The sequence below is a fragment of the Podarcis liolepis genome, assembly GCF_965112155.1.
Source record: "Podarcis liolepis genome assembly, chromosome: 2".
Classification (NCBI taxonomy): domain Eukaryota; kingdom Metazoa; phylum Chordata; class Lepidosauria; order Squamata; family Lacertidae; genus Podarcis; species Podarcis liolepis.
The window spans coordinates 88,919,899-88,939,566 of NC_139555.1; the positions used below are offsets into that span (position 1 = coordinate 88,919,899).

Genomic DNA, 19,668 nt, shown 5'->3' on the forward strand with positions numbered 1-19,668 from the left:
AACTTGTGCTTCGCCTTGAGAGCTACGCGCGCTCCCCGTTGACTTCAGTGGGATTTTGAATAGGATCAGGCTGCGGGCAAACCAAAAGCCTGCGCCACGTCCAGTCTCCTTCCCGCTTCCCGGCCCCCGTCTCGAGAATCCCCTCTCCAGGCGCAAGAGCGACGCCGAGCCATTCATTGCCGCCCGGGACTGGCGCGAGCTGCTTCCCAGGGTTGCCGACACAACGTTCGGGCCGGTGTCTCTCGGCCAATCAGCTGCCGGCGTCCGCGGCCGTTTCCTTGGCGCCCGCCAAAATGCAACTCTTGCCTTGTGCTCTAATGCAGATGCGTAAGAAAGAACAACGGGGACCTTGCCTTTTTGCTCCCAGGGCCGCTTGAGGGCTACAGAAGAGAAAGAAGAGGGATCGTCCTCGGCTTCTTCTTTCCCCTCTGCCGATCTGAGATGAGAAGGCTTTTCTGAGCTTCTTCTGAAAAACCTACCGGACGATTTTTTTTCGTTAGGAGGCGTCCGATCCTACACCGAAATGTTGACCAAAATGGATCAGACGAGCTGGTCATCGGGAACATCAGGCGCTCGGAGTCGATCGCGGCAATTTAGCACTTCGTCGCAACCTCGGCTAAGTGTCGTTTCTCCGCCCAAGAGGTTTGTAGACTGCAGCATGAGGCCTTACGGAGCCCGTTTCCCACAGATAACATTATAAACAATTAGTTCAGTAGGGTTTTGGGGAGGTGTGAATTCAGTAGTGCAGAATTTAAGGAACTGTTATTGTTTATTGGAGATGGCCAACGTGGTGCCCTCAAGATGGGCCAAAAGTTGTCAACTGAAAGGTATCTGAGCGAGTTACATAGAAAAACTCATACATAAATACCGTATACTGTATTATAAAACAACAGAAAAACATTCATATAAAACATCAACATCCCTTACAGCATATAAAAGACAACCCCCCCCCTCCGGGTTGTTCTTTGCTTGTAAAGAAATAGGGGTAGAATAATTTTAATCTTGTAAAATCTGGTTTATTTTTCCTTAAGAAGGAAGGGTGTGCCTAGGCCAGTGTTTCCCAACCAGTGTTCCGCGGCACACGAGTGTGCCGTGAGACATCGGCTGGTGTGCCGCGAGATGCCTGGAGGGAGGCGGGCGAGTCGGGCAGCGAGAGGCGGGGCGGCGGCGGCGAGGAGCCACTCGGCGCGCAAAGCGAGGGAGGCTGGAGCCAAGAGCAGCGGCGAGCAGGAGGCGCTTGGTGGGAGATTCAGCCGAGCCCGAGCTGCGTGCGCTCCCGAACCTCTGGGCGGAGAAGAGCGTGCGTGTGTCCGGCTTAGCGACGGATCCTCTCACCCGGCGCAGCAGAAGACAACCCTCGGGGCGGAGCTCCTGCCACAGGCCTCCCGCCTTCTTCCCCACGCGGGGCAGAATAAGTGGAAACCGGCGGACGCAGCGGGTTTTTCAGCCGCTGCCCGGGTTGCCCCTCTCTCCTACAGAGCCGCATCCATCCCAGCCCCTCCTGTCATCTCAACCTGCCCGTCTAATTTACATACCATCATATCCTCCTTTCTTATTGATTCACTTAGATTTAGTCTTACATTTCTCGCTTTGTCTCCGTAGACTGCGCGGAGGGAGAGCCAGAGAGAGGCATCGCTCCTGCGCGGCGGGAGAGGGAGCAGCCGGAGCGATGCCCCAAACGAGCTGAATTCCGAGCGAGGGACTGAGGGGGGAGGGAAAAAACTTTCACTTTCGTGCGTCCCTCCCGGCGTGACGCTGCGCGCTGACGTCACGGGGCGGGGCTTTAATGGTGGTGTGCCGCGAGATTTTTTTTCAGTAAACAGGTGTGCCGTTGCCCAAAAAAGTTTGGGAAACACTGGCCTAGGCCAACCCCAACCTCTCTCACCATCAAAGGAACACAAGTGAATAGCAGAGAACCTGCACAAGCAACACTGACACAAAAATATTAAGTATAATAGAAACATCGCCACCCGACCTCACTCCCACTCACCTCCCCCCCCATCTCTTTCCCCCTCTTCTTCCTAATGTCTCAACAAATGAAACTGATCTGTAAAAAATGTTACTTGGGCAAAAAAGAGAGAGAGAGAGACATTGCACATACTTTTGTAAACCAAGAAAATCTTTAATAAAAATACATTTAAAAAAGAAAGAAGGGTGTGCAGATATGTAAAAACCTTTAAAACTTGCAATCTTAAACTATCTGGTACAATTTACCTCGCAGTTCTTTCTCATGAGCATAGTGTGGGATTTGGCTTTTAAGTTGCTTCCTGCTATGATACAATGGCACTGAGTGAGCAACTGAAAGAGGCATTCTTTCTGTACACTGATGTTTCCCAGACAGTGATAGCTGAGACACAGGGCCACAATCACCCAGCAGGCAACCCAAGCTGGATTGTCAGACTTTGAAGACATGTGTTCTGGGTTGACTTCTCAACTATCCGCTCATTGGGTGAAACAAGTAACATGTAGTTCCTATGCCATGAATAAATGCATCCCTTCCCCATGTTCTATATGACAGTAGTGTGCCGTGCATGCAAATTGCACACTGAACTAATGAAATATGGTGCCCAGTTTATGGATGTGGGGGGGGGGGCAATTAGGTATGAGAGCCCTTTAGGAAATCTGCAAGCTCCAGCCCCCTGTAGTTTTTGTCAAATTACTGTCCCCCTCCCCATCCCTTTCTAAAAACAATAGTGGGTGAGGCCATTACATAAAGTAAGCAGTCCCCCCCCCACGCCACATACACATATTAATCTGAACATGGGTTACATGCAATATTTTTTTAAAAAAACAAACAAGCACATTTTGTTGTATTCCAAACAGTTTATCTCGTATGTGTAAGAGAAAAAACTGCCCAGCCATAGAGACACTCCAGCCCCTTCTGTTTCTTCATTTTTTGTTTTTATTTTTTCCTGTTTCTTCATGAGCCACTGCTATGGTGTGCCTCAGAGAGAGCCTGTAATTGTGCCCTTGAGTAACTGTGATTGACTGGTCAGATCAAATGCAGTGCAGAAACAGCAGAATTATACATTCCTGGTGGAGGTCTAATGGAAAGAGACTTGGCTTGGGGGGGGTTGTTTTATTTTTGTTTTGTTTTATTGGGGTAAATTTAACTTCCTCATCCCTTTGTTCTCTTCTCAGCGAAGGCGAAGCTCTGTCAAATGCAGCATTGCTCGAAGACTCCCCCGCCGACAACCTGGATTGGGTTTTGGATCACTGCTTTAAACAATTCAAGATCAGAGAGGCTTATCCACATGTTTTCCTCAAAGTGAAAGCAAGCAGATTTGGGCCCCCCAGATCTCGACGTCGCATTCTCATCGCCCCTCCGATGAGTGAAATGGCAGTTCGCGGGCCCAGGCCTCACCCGCCTGAACTTCCCGCTCCAGAGCAGAAACCTGTGGGCTCAGGAAAACCTCCAGAGGCTGAAGATAAAACCTCTGCGAAAGAGGAGGCAGACCTGCAAGAGCTGGAAGCCTGGATCCAGGGAAGAATACAACTGCAGAATCTGCTGAACTGTGTGGACCTGGAGCAGTGGCTGATGGGGAAAGAGCCCGTCAGTGAGCAGGAACAAAATGTGCTGAGGAAGATACAAGAAGACAAGGAAGCGTTGAAGACTAAAGTGCAAGCCAAGTTGTGGGAAGATGACACCCTTGAGGTAAGCGGTGGAGGCTGGTCCTTTAGGGGCTGGTGTGGCAGCCCCCTCCCATCTCTGTCTGCCCTTAGCTAGCCCCCACCTGCCTGCCTTCTTACTTACAGTTAGCCTAGGGGGTTGACTCTGACTGCCACATTCCCTCTCCTCCTGTTTTAAGGTAAAGTTAAAGGGACCCCTGACCATTAGGTCCAGTCGAGACCAACTCTGGGGTTGCGGTGCTCATCTCACTTTATTGGCTGAGGGAGCCGGCATACAGCTTCCGGGTCATGTGGCCAGCATGACTAAGCCGCTTCTGGCGAACCAGAGCAGCGCACAGAAAGGCCGTTTACCTTCCCGCTGGAGCGGTACCTATTTATCTACTTGCACTTTGACGTGCTTTCGAACTGCTAGGTTGGCAGGAGCAGAGACCAAACAACGGGAGCTCACCCCGTCGTGGGGATTCGAACCGCCGACCTTCTGATCGGCAAGCCCTAGGCTCTGTGGTTTAAACCACAGCACCACCCGTGTCCCTCCTGTTTTAGGTGTGACCAATATATGTGCTGTCACACACACAGCGCCAAACCCGGAAGTAACCCAGAAATGTCATAAAGACGTCACTAAAAGGGCGATATGGGGTGTCTGCAGTCTTTTTCAGAGGGTTTGCGGTTTCACGCAAGAGCGCAATGATCCGGAACGCAACCCCCGGGTAAATGAGGGATTGACTGTGTGACAGTGCGTTGGAACTTATTAGGAACTTGCAAGTTCATAGTGCCACAGAGAGCCACAGCTGGCCTCAGCGACTCAGCTCTTTGAGATTTAAGGCAGTTTTGCTCCCTGTGTGCTATCTTATAGGGATAGGATTCTCCAGGGAGTTTCAGTTTTGAATAATGGGAGAAATACGTAATTTGTTGATGGGTTGGGATAAATATTCTACTTATAAGGTTTCTGCCTGTGCCTTAGCAGCTCGGATAAATTTGACTGACTGACTGATTTAAGGTAGTAAAGACCCCAAATGGAGGTTTTCGTTTTGCAAACAAAAATGTTCCCCCATCTCAGCTATTACTCTTTCCCAATATCCAGTAACAAAAATAGAACAATGTAACAAATGAAATTATGCAATATAACAAGGTCACACCCCCCCCACACGAAAGGTTAAAAACCTTTGCACTGGGAATGATATTGGGGGGAAGAGGGAGCGTGTCTCTGTTGCCAAGCAGGTAACCGTAACCCTCTCCTACCACAATCCCATCAAGCATAGATCCTGATTAGGGCAGGATGGGGACAGGGATGTGCAGCCAATGGGCATTTTGTTAAGGTAATGCAATATGCATGACCATGTGTATCTGGAAGCACATCCAAAAGTAGACAGGGTTTATTTACAGTGTATCCTCTTCAATGGGATGTGAATCTAAATATACTGGCAGCGACTGTTTTACGTGCATCCAATATGTGTGTGACCCTGTGTGCATGCATCGCGCCAAACCCAGGAGTGACCCAGAAGCATCAGAAAAAGGGCGGTGCGGTGGCTGAGCGGGGTGTTTGCAGACTTTTTCAATGGTGGTTCTTCAAATATACTCAATTTCACTTAAATGTGTGGTGCCTTGCAACAAACCCCATGTTAATTGGGCGTTGCCTGCATCCCTATCCACATTCTGCCTCAACTCATCACCCGCAACTCCACAAACTGCACTGGGATCAGGGCAACAGGCTTGTTTTGCAATCCTGGCTGGTAAGAAAACTTGCAGCATGACAGGGAGTTCAGCTCACTCACCTGATCAAAAGGGACACTTAACTGTTCCCTCTATTCAGAGTGAGGTCAAGGAGAATTGTTTTCATCAACACATCGCCAGCTCTGATTGGCTACATGGCTTCATAATGTTGTGTTTATTGTGATGACTGATTGGCTGGTTCTTTCGTGTTCCTATGACCAATGGGAATGTTTCTTCTTCACAGGAAGAAAGTTTTACATGTTCTTTTCTATCCTCTCCCCACCCCACCCCCCACCACCCAATGTCTTTCAGAATGTGAGACCGAAGCCACCACACAAGATTGTCATCCCTCGTGTCATCGCTCCTCACCCCAAGTCCCTCATGACGCTGCAAAACCTTCTGCACAAGCAGAAACTCAAGCTGGTGGACCTCTTTAAGAAATCAGACAGGACCAAGACGATGAGGTTCAGCAGAGCCGACTTCATTAAAATAATCCAAGAGGTAAGTGGCAAAGACTATTTATAAACCATTTCCCTGTTTAGACAGAGAGATGGGGTAGATGTTCCTGGGTGGGGATTTTCGGTAGTTGCTTCTCAGCCATGGGAATCACATATTCAACCCTTTTTTGCACACTTGATTCCTCTTACGTTGAAGGATGTGCGTGCAGCTTCTATATGCTTATGCTTCTAGCCAAATCAGGGCGCAGGCATCCTCTTGCACACTAACTATTGGCCTACATAATTTCACTTGCACACACAGTACAGATGCTCAAGGATTTCAATGGGTCAGCATTTGAATATAACGGGTTCTGAATTCTGCTTCCTGGGAGAATATACAGATCGAAATGAAATCACCCCTTCCGTTTTTGCACTTTGCTAATATGGTTCTCAGCACAGAAACTATACATTAAAAATAAGCACATGCTAGGTTAAAATGCATACATAATGTGTATTTTTAGGATATGATGCATTTCAAACATGCATATTTTGTGAAGAACGTACAAAGATAAGGCAGATTATTGCAATAAGGAGTGACACTCTCTCTCTCTTCAGTTTGGTGGTCAAACATCTTCAATCTTACTGTAATTGGACCTGATGATTGCAGTTTTGATTTTATACTCGTTTGCAGACCAACATTCCTCTCAGTACAACTGACCTGGAAGACGTGATCACCTACCTCATGATGTCAAAGAAAGTGAATTATATAAACAATGATGACCTGGTTGAGTGTCAGAGAATATGGGCAGATAACTTAAGAGAGCAATGGAGGCAGCCTAAAGAATCAAAGCCAGGTAAACAAACAAGCAACAGTGTTAAGACGTGGTTCTGTTGTCTTGACATCGCTAACGGGGATGAAGTTTTCAGCTTCAGTTGCTGATGGTTGTAATAAAGGTTATCATAGGAATTCCTTGTACACAAAAAATAAGTTGGCACTCCAGTGTGTATCCTGATGCTACGAGTCCCACCTCCAAGAGTTTCTAAGAGCCTTGCTAACCCAAGCTGATTACAGATGGGAAAGAAAGGCATGTTTGGCATACATGTTTGAAAGGCAGGTTTGAGTCATATCTGAATAACCCTAGTAGTACTTTTCACCTCCAGCAGCATTGGTCTTGCGGAGTCAATCTTCACATAAAATAATTGAGCGGCATGACTGGGCCAACCTGCAAACCACTGCCAGAGGGGGTGGGGGAAAGGCCACCCTCAGTTTTCAGTCCATGCTTTCGCTCCTCTTCAAAAAATACTCTGCTGTCCAGTATGTTGTAAGGCCGCCATCCTAGCCCCTGGTCAGAAGTGAAGGAGACTGATGGAGCAGTGCAGCTGCCGCCGCAGTCCTTCAGCCCCTGCTGGCCAGGGATAAAGGTGAAGGGAAAAGTTCTCCTTTGCTGTTCCTACTACTCCAAGGAAACCCCAACAAATGCAATTCAGAGTCAAATGGACAGGCTTTTTATGTCAAGAGCTGTATTTCCTTCAGTGATGTGTGTGTAATCTGTTAGGGGCTGCAGGCCAGTAGAGGTGGAGCCAGAGGCAAAAGCGTTCTGAATTATATCAGAAATAAGGGCTGCTTTGTTTTGGTTTTCACCATAGCTACCTGCTTTGGACTTTAGGACCCTTTGGTTCCTTTCCAGTTCCACAGTTCTATGAGTCTGTACCTCAGATTAGAATTCCCAGTGCTGTGCAGATGTAAGCCTTACTGGATTTGAGGTGATTACTCTCGAATAAGTATTGCAAGGGAATTACTTTCTTTTAATACAGTGGTGCCTCACAAGATGAAAAGAATCCGTTCTGTGATTCTCTTCGTCTAGCGATTTTTTCGTCTTGCGAAGCAAGCCCATTGACGGATTAGCGCTATTAGGGGCTTTTAGCGGCTTATCTGATGATCAGATCAGCTGATAAGCGGCTTAGCGGCTTAGAAAAAGGGGGGGAGGGAAAAAACCCCGCAGGAACTCGCAAGGCATTGTCGTCTTGCGAAGCAAGCCCATAGGAAATTCGTTTTGCGAAGCACCTCCAAAACGGAAAACTCTTTCGTCTAGCGAGTTTTCCGTCTTGCGAGGCATTCGTCTTGTGGGGCACCACTGTACAACAGGCCAGAATTGTCAGTTTGCATTTCTTAGTGCAGAAAGTATTGATCTGATGTGTAGAGATCTTTCCTATTCTAATTAATTCAAGAGGGTTCTGGAAGCTTCTCTGTGTGAAAGAAACAGGCAGAAGGTTACTGATGTTTGGCTTATTCCTTCTGAGAAGCTGAGTACAGCTGGTTTAAACTGGTTCTCTTTCTCTTTCAGTCAAGGTCATGCTGACTATAAATATAGACCAGAAGGAGCCTGGGTTTCTCTTTCTCTTTCTATCTCTTTTCCTTCTGGTGTGGTGTTCTGTACATAGTATGCTTAGTGTTAAGGTTTAGACTTATTGTAAGTTATTGTAAGTTTAAGTTAAGTCTGCTGCAACAGGATTTCTTATGGACGGTGCCAATCCTGAATGTATTGGATTTGTGAACATTATGCCCATTTGCCTTCAGTAGCAGTAAAGCTCTGCTGGATTCAATACAGTGGTACCTCGGGTTAAGTACTTAATTCGTTCTGGAGGACCATTCTTAACCTGAAACCATTCTTAACCTGAAGCACCACTTTAGCTAATGGGGCTTCCCGCTGCTGCCGCACCGCCGGAGCATGATTTCTGTTCTCATCCTGAAGCAAAGTTCTTAACCCGAGGTACTATATCTGAGTTAGTGGAGTCTGTAATCTGAACTGTTTGTAACCCGAGGTACCACTGTATTAATTGCCTCTGGTCTATTTTGGGGGGATCCTGCAACATGTTTAAGTTTTTACTCTACTAACTAAACGTCGGAGTTCTGCTTTGGATCAATATTGAGTAGAATTTCATGACAAGAATGGCTATTGTTCACTTTGAAAACCCTTGTGAGGAAAAATATCTCATGATGTCCTCCCATGAAGAAAGAGAATGAGCCAGCATGATCTAGCGTGAAAAGGCATTAAACTGTCAGGCGACAGGTGCTTGCTGGTGGTCATGGTGCAGATTTCGTGTTTGTGAGAAATTCTGACAGGTTTCTAATGCCGTGTCTGTTTCCCCCTTTCTCCCCTTCTGAAAGAAACAGAAGAGCTCCCAGCTTCCGCACCACAGAAGTCTTATAGGAGAAGCGGTACCTTCTCCAAACATCCTGGTGAAGCAAAGATATGCCGGCTTGAAGTTCCTCCCATCAACACAGAAGTAGACCGCATGCATCTATCTTATACTCAGATGGAGGAAGCTGGGAAAAGATACAAGGAAATGAGACGACGGACTAAGGTACCGTGTTTCTGCGGCAGAACTCTTTGCGCCTTCATTCTCTTGCTTTGACTCTGGAGGCCATAAGTAGTGATCCCTCTTTCAAGCCACCTTCGATGCTGTAAAAAGACATGTCGAGTTACCCCTCAAACGCTGTCTTACTCTCTTGAGTTGGCGCCAGACCTTGGGTTTTGCAAGTTAAAGGACTTACTCCATTCACAGCAGTGAGTCAAATCCAGTGGAAATTCTCCCCCTGCTAACTGGATGCTCCTTTCAGCAATTTCTCTTTCCATTTTCTGTCCTGATTCCCCCTTCCCTCAGAGCAGATTTTGGGGTCACTAAAAGGCTGCAGGAGGAAGGGAGGGTTTTTTTCGGGGGGGGGGGAAGCTTCTCAGACCATTTTCAGGTACTTTTCACAGATCAGGGGTGGGAACTCGTATCCCTGCAGTTGTTGTTGTCATCGTTGGACTCCAACTCCCATCATCCTTGACTGTTGGCCATGCTGGCTGGGGCTGATGGGAGTTGGAGTGCAGCAACACCTGCTGGGCCACAGGCTCCCCACCCTGACAGTGTGTAGGCCAGCAGTCTTTCCTCAGAGTTAGAAAGGAATGTACATTAGGTCAGGAATGGGAAACCTGCGTTTGAACCAAGAATCCCCATCATCCCTGGCCATCAGTCCTGTTGATTAGAATTGAGAGGAGTTGCTGTCCCAACAATACCTGGAGGACCACACTTTCCCACAAGCCCTGTATTAGTAGGTCCTTTAATTCTCAGGTAGAAAATCCTCCTCGGCACACTATGGTGTTTTGCACAGCACAGCGGCATTCAGGTGTTTTGTAACAAAAGAGGCAATGTCTTTTTGTTGCAGAGAAAGACCAACCCCTTAGAATATGCAGAACAGTGTAAGCTTGTGAAATCCGGAGACGCAGTTGTGGACGGCCACTGCTTTCCGAGCACCATCCAGGGTGAAATGGGAGAGTTGGTGGACCAACACCGGCTGGCTTGCTACCTGGTCTACACTCAGTGTCTCAAGCTGTGTGAAAAATACGGCGTCCCGCTTACTGAGAAGATGCTGAAAAGGGGTATGGTGAAACAAGGGGACTGGAGGGAATGCTGTATATATCATCAAAGCAGGGTGGTGTTTACACTGGCTCAGGGTCAAAGTCGCCTGCTAACCCCCCACAAAAAAACAAAACAAAACCTAGGCAGAATAACACTGTTACGTAGTTGTTCAGGTCTGATGGGCGGTGGGTCTGGTATAATAAAGAATACAGTCGACTCAGGTTACAACCCTAAACCCACTTGCTTAGGGAGTTATGTTCTAGCGGACTTATTTCCGAGTAAAGATGTGTAGGGTTGCGCTGCGGAACTTAACACACAGCCTGTCGGTATCCTGCGATTCCGTACAAGTGCTCCACAAGCACACCAACTTGGCTGCGTTTCTAGCCCTTATGAAGGTAGGCTTTAGAGCACAGGCAATGCCCATCCAAGTTCCGTAAGCTAGGGAAAGGGAGGAGGGAGATTGGCTGGTGCAGAGTTACGCCAGCAACGCCCAGTTAACTCAGATGCACCGGCTCATGTTGGGCTCCTTCAGAAAAGCTGTCTGCTCTAGCGGGCCACCACTCAAGTGAGTCATGGGGAAATCCACAAGTTGCTTGAACCTACCCAAGATTCTTTGTACAGTGGTACCTCGGGTTACATACGCTTCAGGTTACAGACTCCGCTAACCCAGAAATAGTACCTCGGGTTAAGAACTTTGCTTCAGGATGAGAACAGAAATCGTGCTCCGGCGGCACAGTGGCAGCAGGAGGCCCCATTAGCTAAAGTGGTGCTTCAGGTTAAGAAAAGTTTTAGGTTAAGAACGGACCTCTGGAATGAATTAAGTACTTAACCCGAGGTACCACTGTATAGCTAAGGTAGAAATTTTGCTGTTATGTGGGTTGACTGTAATGCCACAGTTCTTTCTTTCTTCTAAAATTTTTGTTTTCTGTACCATCAGCTTTGCTCTACCCACCGGACAGAATTGTAAGAGAGGGGAACCATTTCCGCAAGATGAGACAACCTGGAGGTTATTATGACCAATCTGGATACCAACCAAGATTGCCATCAGCACAACCCATAAGCACTTCGGGGGACAAAAAAGGGTTTGTTTGGTTTTTGGGTTTTTAAAAAAAATCAAGACGATATACAAATAGGTTTGGTTTGGTTTGAAGATAATATCCTATTACAGTTCCTGTACAAGCAGCAGAGAAGTCTTTGCAAATTCTCATGCTGGAATTTCCTTGCTACAACCAAAGCCAGTCAACTGGGCATTTTGAATCAATTGGGCACTTTCAGTCCACAGTTCTCTGGCTTAATTGTCCATGGGTGTTCTGGGCAACTTTCACATGGAATGTAGGCTGTTAGCTGCATAAAGTTAGGGCGCCTGGTTTTGACTGAAGTACCATACCTTAATGCGGCCACAAGAACTGCGGGAAATGTTCCTGAGGCTTGAATAGCACCGAGGCTTATAGTAAGTGAGGGGGCAGACTTTGAGCACCTGGCACAAGCAAAAGGAAAGGCACTATAGGATGCAAAGTCCAGAACGCTCGACGGGAAGGTCTTAGGATTTCTATGCCACATCCATGCCCCTGCCTCAGAGCACAGCCATTATGGGCTGCTTACGGGCTCCCATACTGGGTCACTGGCTTAAAATCATTTCCTCATCAACATTTGAACAGCTTTTTTGCTGCTGCAAAAATATTAGGAGGCTTGCGGACAAACGCCGTTCTGAGTGTTTTCTTGTCATCTCCCTCTATTCCCCTCTTAGTGTCTCTAAACAAATTGTTTTTCCTTCTCCCCTAGAAAGAAGAAGGCAGAGGTTAAGAAGCCAGAGGTCCAAAAAACAGACAAGACCCTTAACACCCGCTGGAAGTCATACAGAGAGTTTTGGAAACTAATGAAGTATGTGTTCAATCTGCTGGGTGTTATCCTAGATTTTTATCAGTGCTTGTAATATAGAGCTGTGCCATTGAGTTTGGCCGTCTCAGGCTGCAATCCTACCCATGTCTACTCAGAAGCAAGGGGTATACCCCCAGGTATGTGTGGCGAGGATTGTAGCCTTATTCTTTCACAGCCTTACTGTCCCTTCCTATTGAGGTTGACCTGGTCACTCTGCAAAAGCTGATTGGTGTCTTGTCTTAGTGATGGGGCTTCTATCTCTAAACCACATGGGACAAATGTTTACCTCACATTAAAGTAGAGGCGGGGTTATTGGGTTTTTATTTTGATTATGTATTTTGTGGTTTCATATTTTGATTTTATTCTGTGAAGTGCCCTGAGACCAATATATAATTATTATTATTATTTTAAAAAACCTCTCCCATACAGGCTGCCTCTTTTTCGTTTATTAAATTTGTATACCACCTTATTATCACACATCTCAAGGTGGTTCACAACATAAAATTACAATATATTAATAAAACTCAATATATTAATAAAAACAAACACAACCCAATAATCCCACTTGCACAACACATTTAAAAGGGTATTAGATGTCCATCAGCTGAAGGCCTGGTTAAAGAGGAACGTTTTTGCCTGGCACCTAAAGGTGTATGAACAAGGCACCTGACAAACCTCCCTGGGGAGAGCATTCCACAAACGACGAGCCACTGCAGAGAAGGCCTGTTCTCGTGTTGCCACCCTCTGAACCTCACACAGAGGAAGCCCATGAAGAAGGGCTGCAGGTGATGATTGCAGAGATTGGGGAGAGGCAGTCCCTGAGTTATTGTGGCCCTGAGCCATTTAAGCTTTATAGATCAAAACCAGCACTTTAATAGGGCCCAGAAACTAATTGGCAGTCTGGCCAGTATCGGTGTAATATTTTCAAACCATCTTGCCCCAGTGAGCAACCTGGCCCCTGACATCTGCACTAGCTGAAGCTTCCTAACCGTCTTCAGAGGCAGCCCTATGTGTAACGTGCTGCAGTAATCTAACCTAGAAGCTACCAAAGCACAAACAACAGTAGATGGGTTGTCCCTGTCTAAATAAGAGCACAGCTGGGCCACCAGCTGAAGCTGATGGAAGGCATTCTTGTGCCACTGAGGACACGGAGAGCACTGTAAGCGTCCGGTTGCTGCTCTGCAGCCGCGCCCTTACCTGCCCTCGCACCTGATGTCACGTAGGACATTTGATGTGGGACAAACATGCATAGTTTGAAAAACTGCCTTGTGAGCCAAACGAGGTCTCCCGCTGTGCCTAAGCAGGCCCACAGGCTGGACATTCCTTGGTGAGCGGGGCACACGGACAGCAGGCCCCTCTGCGGTTGCCTGTTCGCAGGTTTGGTTTGTGGTTCCACTGCTTCGCAAACGGATGTTTTTTCCTCTGCAGAGCAGCTTTGCAGGCAGCTTTGCTGGTCTGCAGAGGAAATATATCCACGTACAGGCGTGGTTTGAATCCAAAACACACCTGCAAACTGACCAAGAGGGGCTTCGCTGTCAGTCAGCTGATTGGCACAGGCAGCAAGCCCCTTCGAAGTGGCCTCAGGTGATGGTGTCAGGTGCTTGATGGAAGGAGGCCCAGTTCGCCACCCGGTCCTTGGGCTGAAAGAAAAGCTGTCCACTCCTGCTTTGCATCAGCCAAAGCCAGCCTGCTGGCTGCTCCCTCTATTCTGGAGGCCGAGGTGCTTCTTCCCACCACCAGTGCAAACACGAGCAAGAGTGTTCGCGGGGCGAGTGTGCTGAATAAGTCAGGGGCTTGTCAGGTGATCAGTGCTGGCAGAACCGGTTGCTACTGCCTTCTCTTTGAATTCAGCCACCGCATTCAGTGAGCCTGCTTCAGTTGGTGTGAATGAGTGCGTAATATTTCCACGTGTGTTACATAGAAGTTAGGCTACGCTTGCTTCCAGGTATTAGATCTGAAATCAGGCTGAAATATTTCAGATATACTGTTTGGGTAGAAATAGGTGTTGGGTCTGGGGCTCCTCTATCCTGTCAGATTTATCCTTTCCAGCTTGGCCACCTCTAAGCTCACAATGTATTTCTTTTTGCAGGCCTCACTCAAAAAGAGTGCTTCCTCCAGATAATTTTTTCACTGCTTATAACTTCACCTTAGCTGAATCAATGGGCATACTTGTGGAACAATATGTGGAAAGGTATGGCACACAATGTTTCTTCTTTTCTTTTAGAAGAGTTTTAAAACAATTTATAGTCTCGTACCTGAAGGAATTTCCTCAGGCAAGCTTTTGATTTAAAGGTTTGGTTGGCCTCCTCCCTCCCTCTCCTCACCTTTTTCCCACTTTGCTTTGGTTTCTTCCCGTTCCCAGTTTTAACGATAATATTCTTTAACTCTGCTTCATTCTTTTATTGTCTCCCTGCTTGTGTGCATTCCCTCAAACTCCCCATCCCATCTTTATTTAAGGCTGTGTCCACACCATGCTTTTAAAGTAGTGTGGTATAAACAGTCAAAGAATCCTGAGAACTGTGGTAGCTAATGGTGCTAAGAGTTGTTCCCTTCACAGAACAACAGTTTTCAGAGTCACCTGCAAATTGGAGTTGATGGTTCAACCACTTTGAGAATTGTAGCTCTGTGAGAGGAATAGGGGTATCCTAACCACTCGGCACCCTTAACAAATGGCAGTCCCCAGGATTCTGTAGGGGGAGGCATGACTGTTAAAGTGGTGTCATAGTGCTTTAAATGTCTAGTGCAGATGTGTCAGGATGGTGCCTGACATCTCCATCATCTGGGGATCCTTGGATCGAGATTGTTTTCACACACTAAAACCACATCCTGTAGAATTCTATCAGTTATATTTAATCTGCACAATCATAATGAATTTCAGGAGCCAAAGTGCTTTTTCTGTGCAGCCAGAGCAGGAGCAGTCACCGTTAAGAAAAAGGTTGGGATAGGCACATATTGGAATAGGCAGAGAGAGAGAGAGAGAGAGAGAGAGTGTCTGTCCCTGGATCAAGTGACTTTTCTTCCTTAAGTTCACAAAGCTCTTAACCTAGCTCAAGGCTGTCATCTGAAGGAGCCAGATGTTTACATGAGAATCAATCACAGTCAGTCCACCATTTGAAAAATAAGACTTTAGAGCCACCTTGCCCCCAAATGGTAACTAGACATTCAATTTTGGTGACCGTAACCTTGGTTGAAGGAGTCATTCAGCGCCTAGCTTATATATCTGAGTTTCTAACGCTACCCTACTCCAAAGCTAGGCCTCCTTTCCATTTTATGTAGACCTGTGCATTTTCATATTGAGCTTGCAAGAACGATGAACCATGTTTTCATGAAGTCTCCATGTCACAAAGCCTGCATAATGTAGTTGTATGTTGGTTTGTATTTCACGCTAACAGTATTTCTTTCCTTGGATTTTGTTTTCAGTGAACTAAGGAAGATGTTTGCCCACCTGAATCCCAAGACTGACCCAAATAATTTCTGGCCAGGACATCTTCTTAGCCAGCTGCGTCTCTTTCTACCCCTGGAAGCCCGCGACAACGGGAATGCTATATTCAGCCATGTCCCTCGCACGTCCCCAGCCTATCCTGCTAGATACAATCCTGACCGCAGCTGGCCAGTCAATGACCAGGGATACGTGTCGTACGGGGATCCAGAATCCCAAAAGCATAATTATTATATTTGACAGTGTTTCAAAATGTTCCTGACATTTCATGAGCACATGACTACTCTGGCGGATCTGCTGTGCAAAGCCAATATCCTAAGCGAAACAAGAACATGGTAAGAAGATTGCAGTGAAAGATGGATGGCAACAGTCTTGTTTGGTTAAAGGGGTTTTTCAAGGCTGTCAGTAAACTTAATACTACTACTACTACTACTACTACTACTAATAATAATAATAATAATAATATACCCCGCCCATCTGGTGGCTGGGTTTCCCCAGCTACTCTGGGTGGCTCCCAACATAATATTATTATTAATAATAATAATTAAAAAGTGATAAAACATCAAACATTAAAAACTTCCCTAAACAGGGCTGCCTTCAGATATTTTCTGCATTTTCTGACTTTAGGCATTCCGAAAAGTAAATGCATGGGTTTCGGGGACATGCTTGCTAGGTCCCCCAGGCCCCATTGCTGATTTTGTCACCCTTGTATTGTCTCAGTATTTCCCAAACTTGGGTCTCCACCTGTTTTTTTGGACTACGAGTCCCATCATTCCTGACCATGGGTCCTGCTAGCTAGGGGCGATGGGAATTGTAGTCCAAAAACGGGTGGAGACCCAAGTTTGGGAAACACCAGGAGTGTTTATGTATCTATGGAGAATCAGGGTTCTTAAATGTATGGAGAGACTACAGGTACAGGAGGCAGGTTCTAGCGTAGGGATAGGCACCCTGGGGCCTTCCAGGTGTAGTTTGGCTCCCAGGTCCATCAGCTCCAGCCAGCATAATTTTATACATCACAGTCAAGGTCCTCTCTTGTCACCTCCCAGCACCCCGGCAAATTGAAAAGCTCCAAAGACTTTAGCCTTTTCTCATAGGGAAAGTGATCTGACTAATTGGTCATTGAAATCCTCTTTCTACACCTCTTCCAGCACTTTGGAGTCCTAGAGTGGGCTCATGCCTTGCTTCCAAGCATGATGCAGTGTGCTGGTATTAACTGTAACGTCCTAAATGGCTCAGAATCCAAGGGCCTTAAACTTGGGTGGTCAGACGTCAGGCATGCAGGATCTGTTTTGGGGAAGAGCTGTAGTGCCAGGTGCCACCCATGCCATCTCCAGAAAGGACCAAGAAAGACTTGTGCCTTTAACCCTGGAGAGGCACTAGCATCCATGTAGGCAACAGCTAAATGGACCAATGGTCTGGCTCAGTATAAGACAGGTCTTTATATTTCACAAACTAGAGGGTGAAATAGTAGATGGGGGGACGGGGGAGACATTGAAATTAACGAGCATAACTGAGTTACTTCCATTCATTTCAACCGGTTTACTCTGAGTAAAACTTAGTAGAATGCCCCTGAGCACATGCTCAGCCCAGGAATTTGCCCCCGAGCTAAGCTCACAATCCTTTAATACAAAAACACCTGATTCTTCCATAATCTTTATTTTAGCATGTAATTTTTTTTGGGGGGGGGGGTCTTAATTGTTGCTATAGCTAAAAGAGTTGGGAGCCAGAAACATTTGCAAATCATCCAGAGGTCCACCAGCAGATCATCATTTTCCTTCTTTGCACTTCTTCCTTAAGGATCACCCCATGAATGAGCAATCAGCTTAAGATCTGCCTTCCTTCTGTGTGGTGGATTCCTATCTTTAAAATTCTATCCCTGGTGTTTTTCTAACATTGTCTTATCTTTTTTGTGCCAGATAACCCCCATTTATTTTCCCAGGCCTTTGTGTGGAGTTTTAAGTCTGCTTGTATTGGTTTCACTCTTTTCTTTAGAAGTTTGTTGCTCTTTGTTTCCTGATTGTATTGTTATGGTTTCATCATCATTATTATTATTTATTATTATTTTGTAAGCTACTTTGGGAGTCCTTGAAGAGGGGAATGGGGGGGAAATGTAATGCAATATATCTATTCCTTTTTAAGATGGGCAATCAATATATTCCTTTTTTGAGATGGGCAATCAGAAGATTATATAGTATTCAAAATCCAGTCACATTATAGATCTATATAAAGGTATTATAATCCCGGCAGGTTTTTTCAGTCTCTTTCCTAATAATCTCTAGCACTGAATTTGTCTTTTTTCCAAAAACGCAACCACACTCTGTTGATCTTTCACTTAACTATCCACCATAACGACAAGATCTCTTTCCTAGTTTCTAATGGTCAGTTTAGAGCCTATAAGCATATATTGGCTATGGTGGCCCATGACACTCAGCCAAACAATGGCTATGCATGTACAAGCGTGTGGAGATGGACAGCAGTACTCACAGCTGCTTAGCTTCTGCTGCCATGACACCCAGAGCTAAGCCGCAATCTCCCCTGGAAAATAACACAAACAATAAGCCATGAACAAAGCTTGACTACAGGTCAAGCAAGACAAAACAGCCCAGGTATAGATGTAACACTAAGCCAAACCTTGGCAGCGCGAGGACCCAGGGAGGACTGCAGCAACCACAATCCCACACATTTGCTAGTTCATGCTATTCACATTATGAAATTGGGGGTGCACTGTTGTGCACCTCTTTCTACTTACTTATACTGAATCTCCTTTACCAGTTTGTTGCCTGTTCAGCATCAGGAACTCTGTTTGTAATTATTCACAGTCTGCATGCCTTTAAAGCAAATTTGATTCGCATTTTCCCCTCTCAAGCAATTCTGGGCACACAGAATTACAGTTCCCAGAAACCTTTAACAAACTTCAGGCCCAAGAATTCTTTGAGAGAAAGAAAATGCCTCGAATGTGGTTCAAAGCCATAGTATGTACACAGTCAAATGCTAATCGCTGTGCCAGACACTGTCCAATAGGTATTCCTTTTCTGGACGTTCCAGTAGTAATGGCAACTCTTCCTGCATAAAGAAATGCACACACACCCCGCAAATTTTTACTGCAGTAGAGTGTTAACGAAACACAGTATCCCACAATAAAATGCTTGGCACCCCTTAAAACAAATGGTTTATTTACTGAGTTAATAAATTATATTCATAGCCTGATCGTCTAGAAAAGCTGTAAGAAGGGTTTGCTCTTTACTGCTAGATTGCACAAAAAGCAATTGCCATATTTTTCTGTGTATAAGACTATTTCCCCCCTCTTTTTTCAAGTTTAAAATTGGGGGGTTGTCTTATACACAGATAGTGCGTATGGGGGATTTATTTGGAGTCCCAAAAAATAGGGGTCGTGTTATACATGGGGTGGGGTGTGTGTGTGTTATACACGGAAAAATACAGTAAACTACTGTCAATATCCCAGCACCTTCAGAGTGCTTCAAGGTGTGTAGAATGCAAGGGAACGTGAAATATCAGTTAGAAAAATATATACTTGATGACTTCTGATACTGAAGGTTGGATTAATTATTTGCAAATAAAATTTCAGATACGGTTGCCAGTGGCTATGCATAAAAAATGCTTTGGTATGTATTTGGGGTGGGAAATTCCAGCATCCACGAAGCTCCTTATATTTTCAAAGGCACGTTTTGCATCTATTATCTAAAACTGCACCATTTCCCTAGAGGGTTTTCAAGGCAATTTGCTTGTCCTCCACATAGTACCGTGGGAACTAATGAATGCCAATTAATTTCATGTAGACTATCTATGTGAACTTCATGAGAACCTGCCTTGCCAAACCCCCGTGCTGCAAAGTTTTAAGCACATCTCTTTTAATATGAAACCAAGACACAGGGATAAGCAGGAAATTCTGAATCATCAACAAGCATGTCTTTAAGAGATGATGATCATAACTAAGAACCTGTTCCCTGTATGAACCTGACAGCAAATCCCATTGACCTTGATGGGATTTGCTTCTGAGGAGACTTGTCCAGGATTGCACACTGCAGATGTACAATGGTCTGTGTAATAGTCTGTTTTTAAACTTATAAAAGTGGTCCCTTTGGAAGACGAGCGTTTTATTTAGCAGAAAACTGCCGTAGAAGAAACGGGGTTATTTTTTTAACGCGA

At 45.8% G+C, this 19,668-nt stretch overlaps 1 protein-coding gene across 4 annotated transcripts; it reads left to right on the plus strand.

Annotated features, from left to right (window-relative positions):
* Positions 1 to 268: 268 nt before the first annotated feature.
* EFCAB12 (EF-hand calcium binding domain 12) lies at positions 269 to 17,743 on the plus strand. Of its 4 annotated transcripts, none has more exons than XR_014523013.1 (11): positions 305 to 642; positions 3,142 to 3,655; positions 5,653 to 5,841; positions 6,469 to 6,631; positions 8,947 to 9,143; positions 9,991 to 10,204; positions 11,122 to 11,266; positions 11,967 to 12,065; positions 14,152 to 14,253; positions 15,483 to 16,237; positions 16,343 to 17,743. XR_014523013.1 is itself a non-coding variant. In XM_083492087.1 (10 exons), exons 1-10 carry the CDS (start codon positions 524 to 526, stop codon positions 15,739 to 15,741), a joined length of 2,001 nt encoding a protein of 666 aa, XP_083348213.1. In that variant the 5' UTR covers positions 269 to 523; the 3' UTR covers positions 15,742 to 17,743. The 4 variants fall into 4 exon arrangements, 2 of the variants coding, with proteins under 2 accessions (XP_083348213.1, XP_083348214.1); XR_014523014.1 differs by having other exon boundaries at positions 328 to 642; positions 8,953 to 9,143; XM_083492087.1 differs by having other exon boundaries at positions 269 to 642; positions 15,483 to 17,743.
* The last annotated feature ends 1,925 nt before the right edge of the window (positions 17,744 to 19,668 follow it).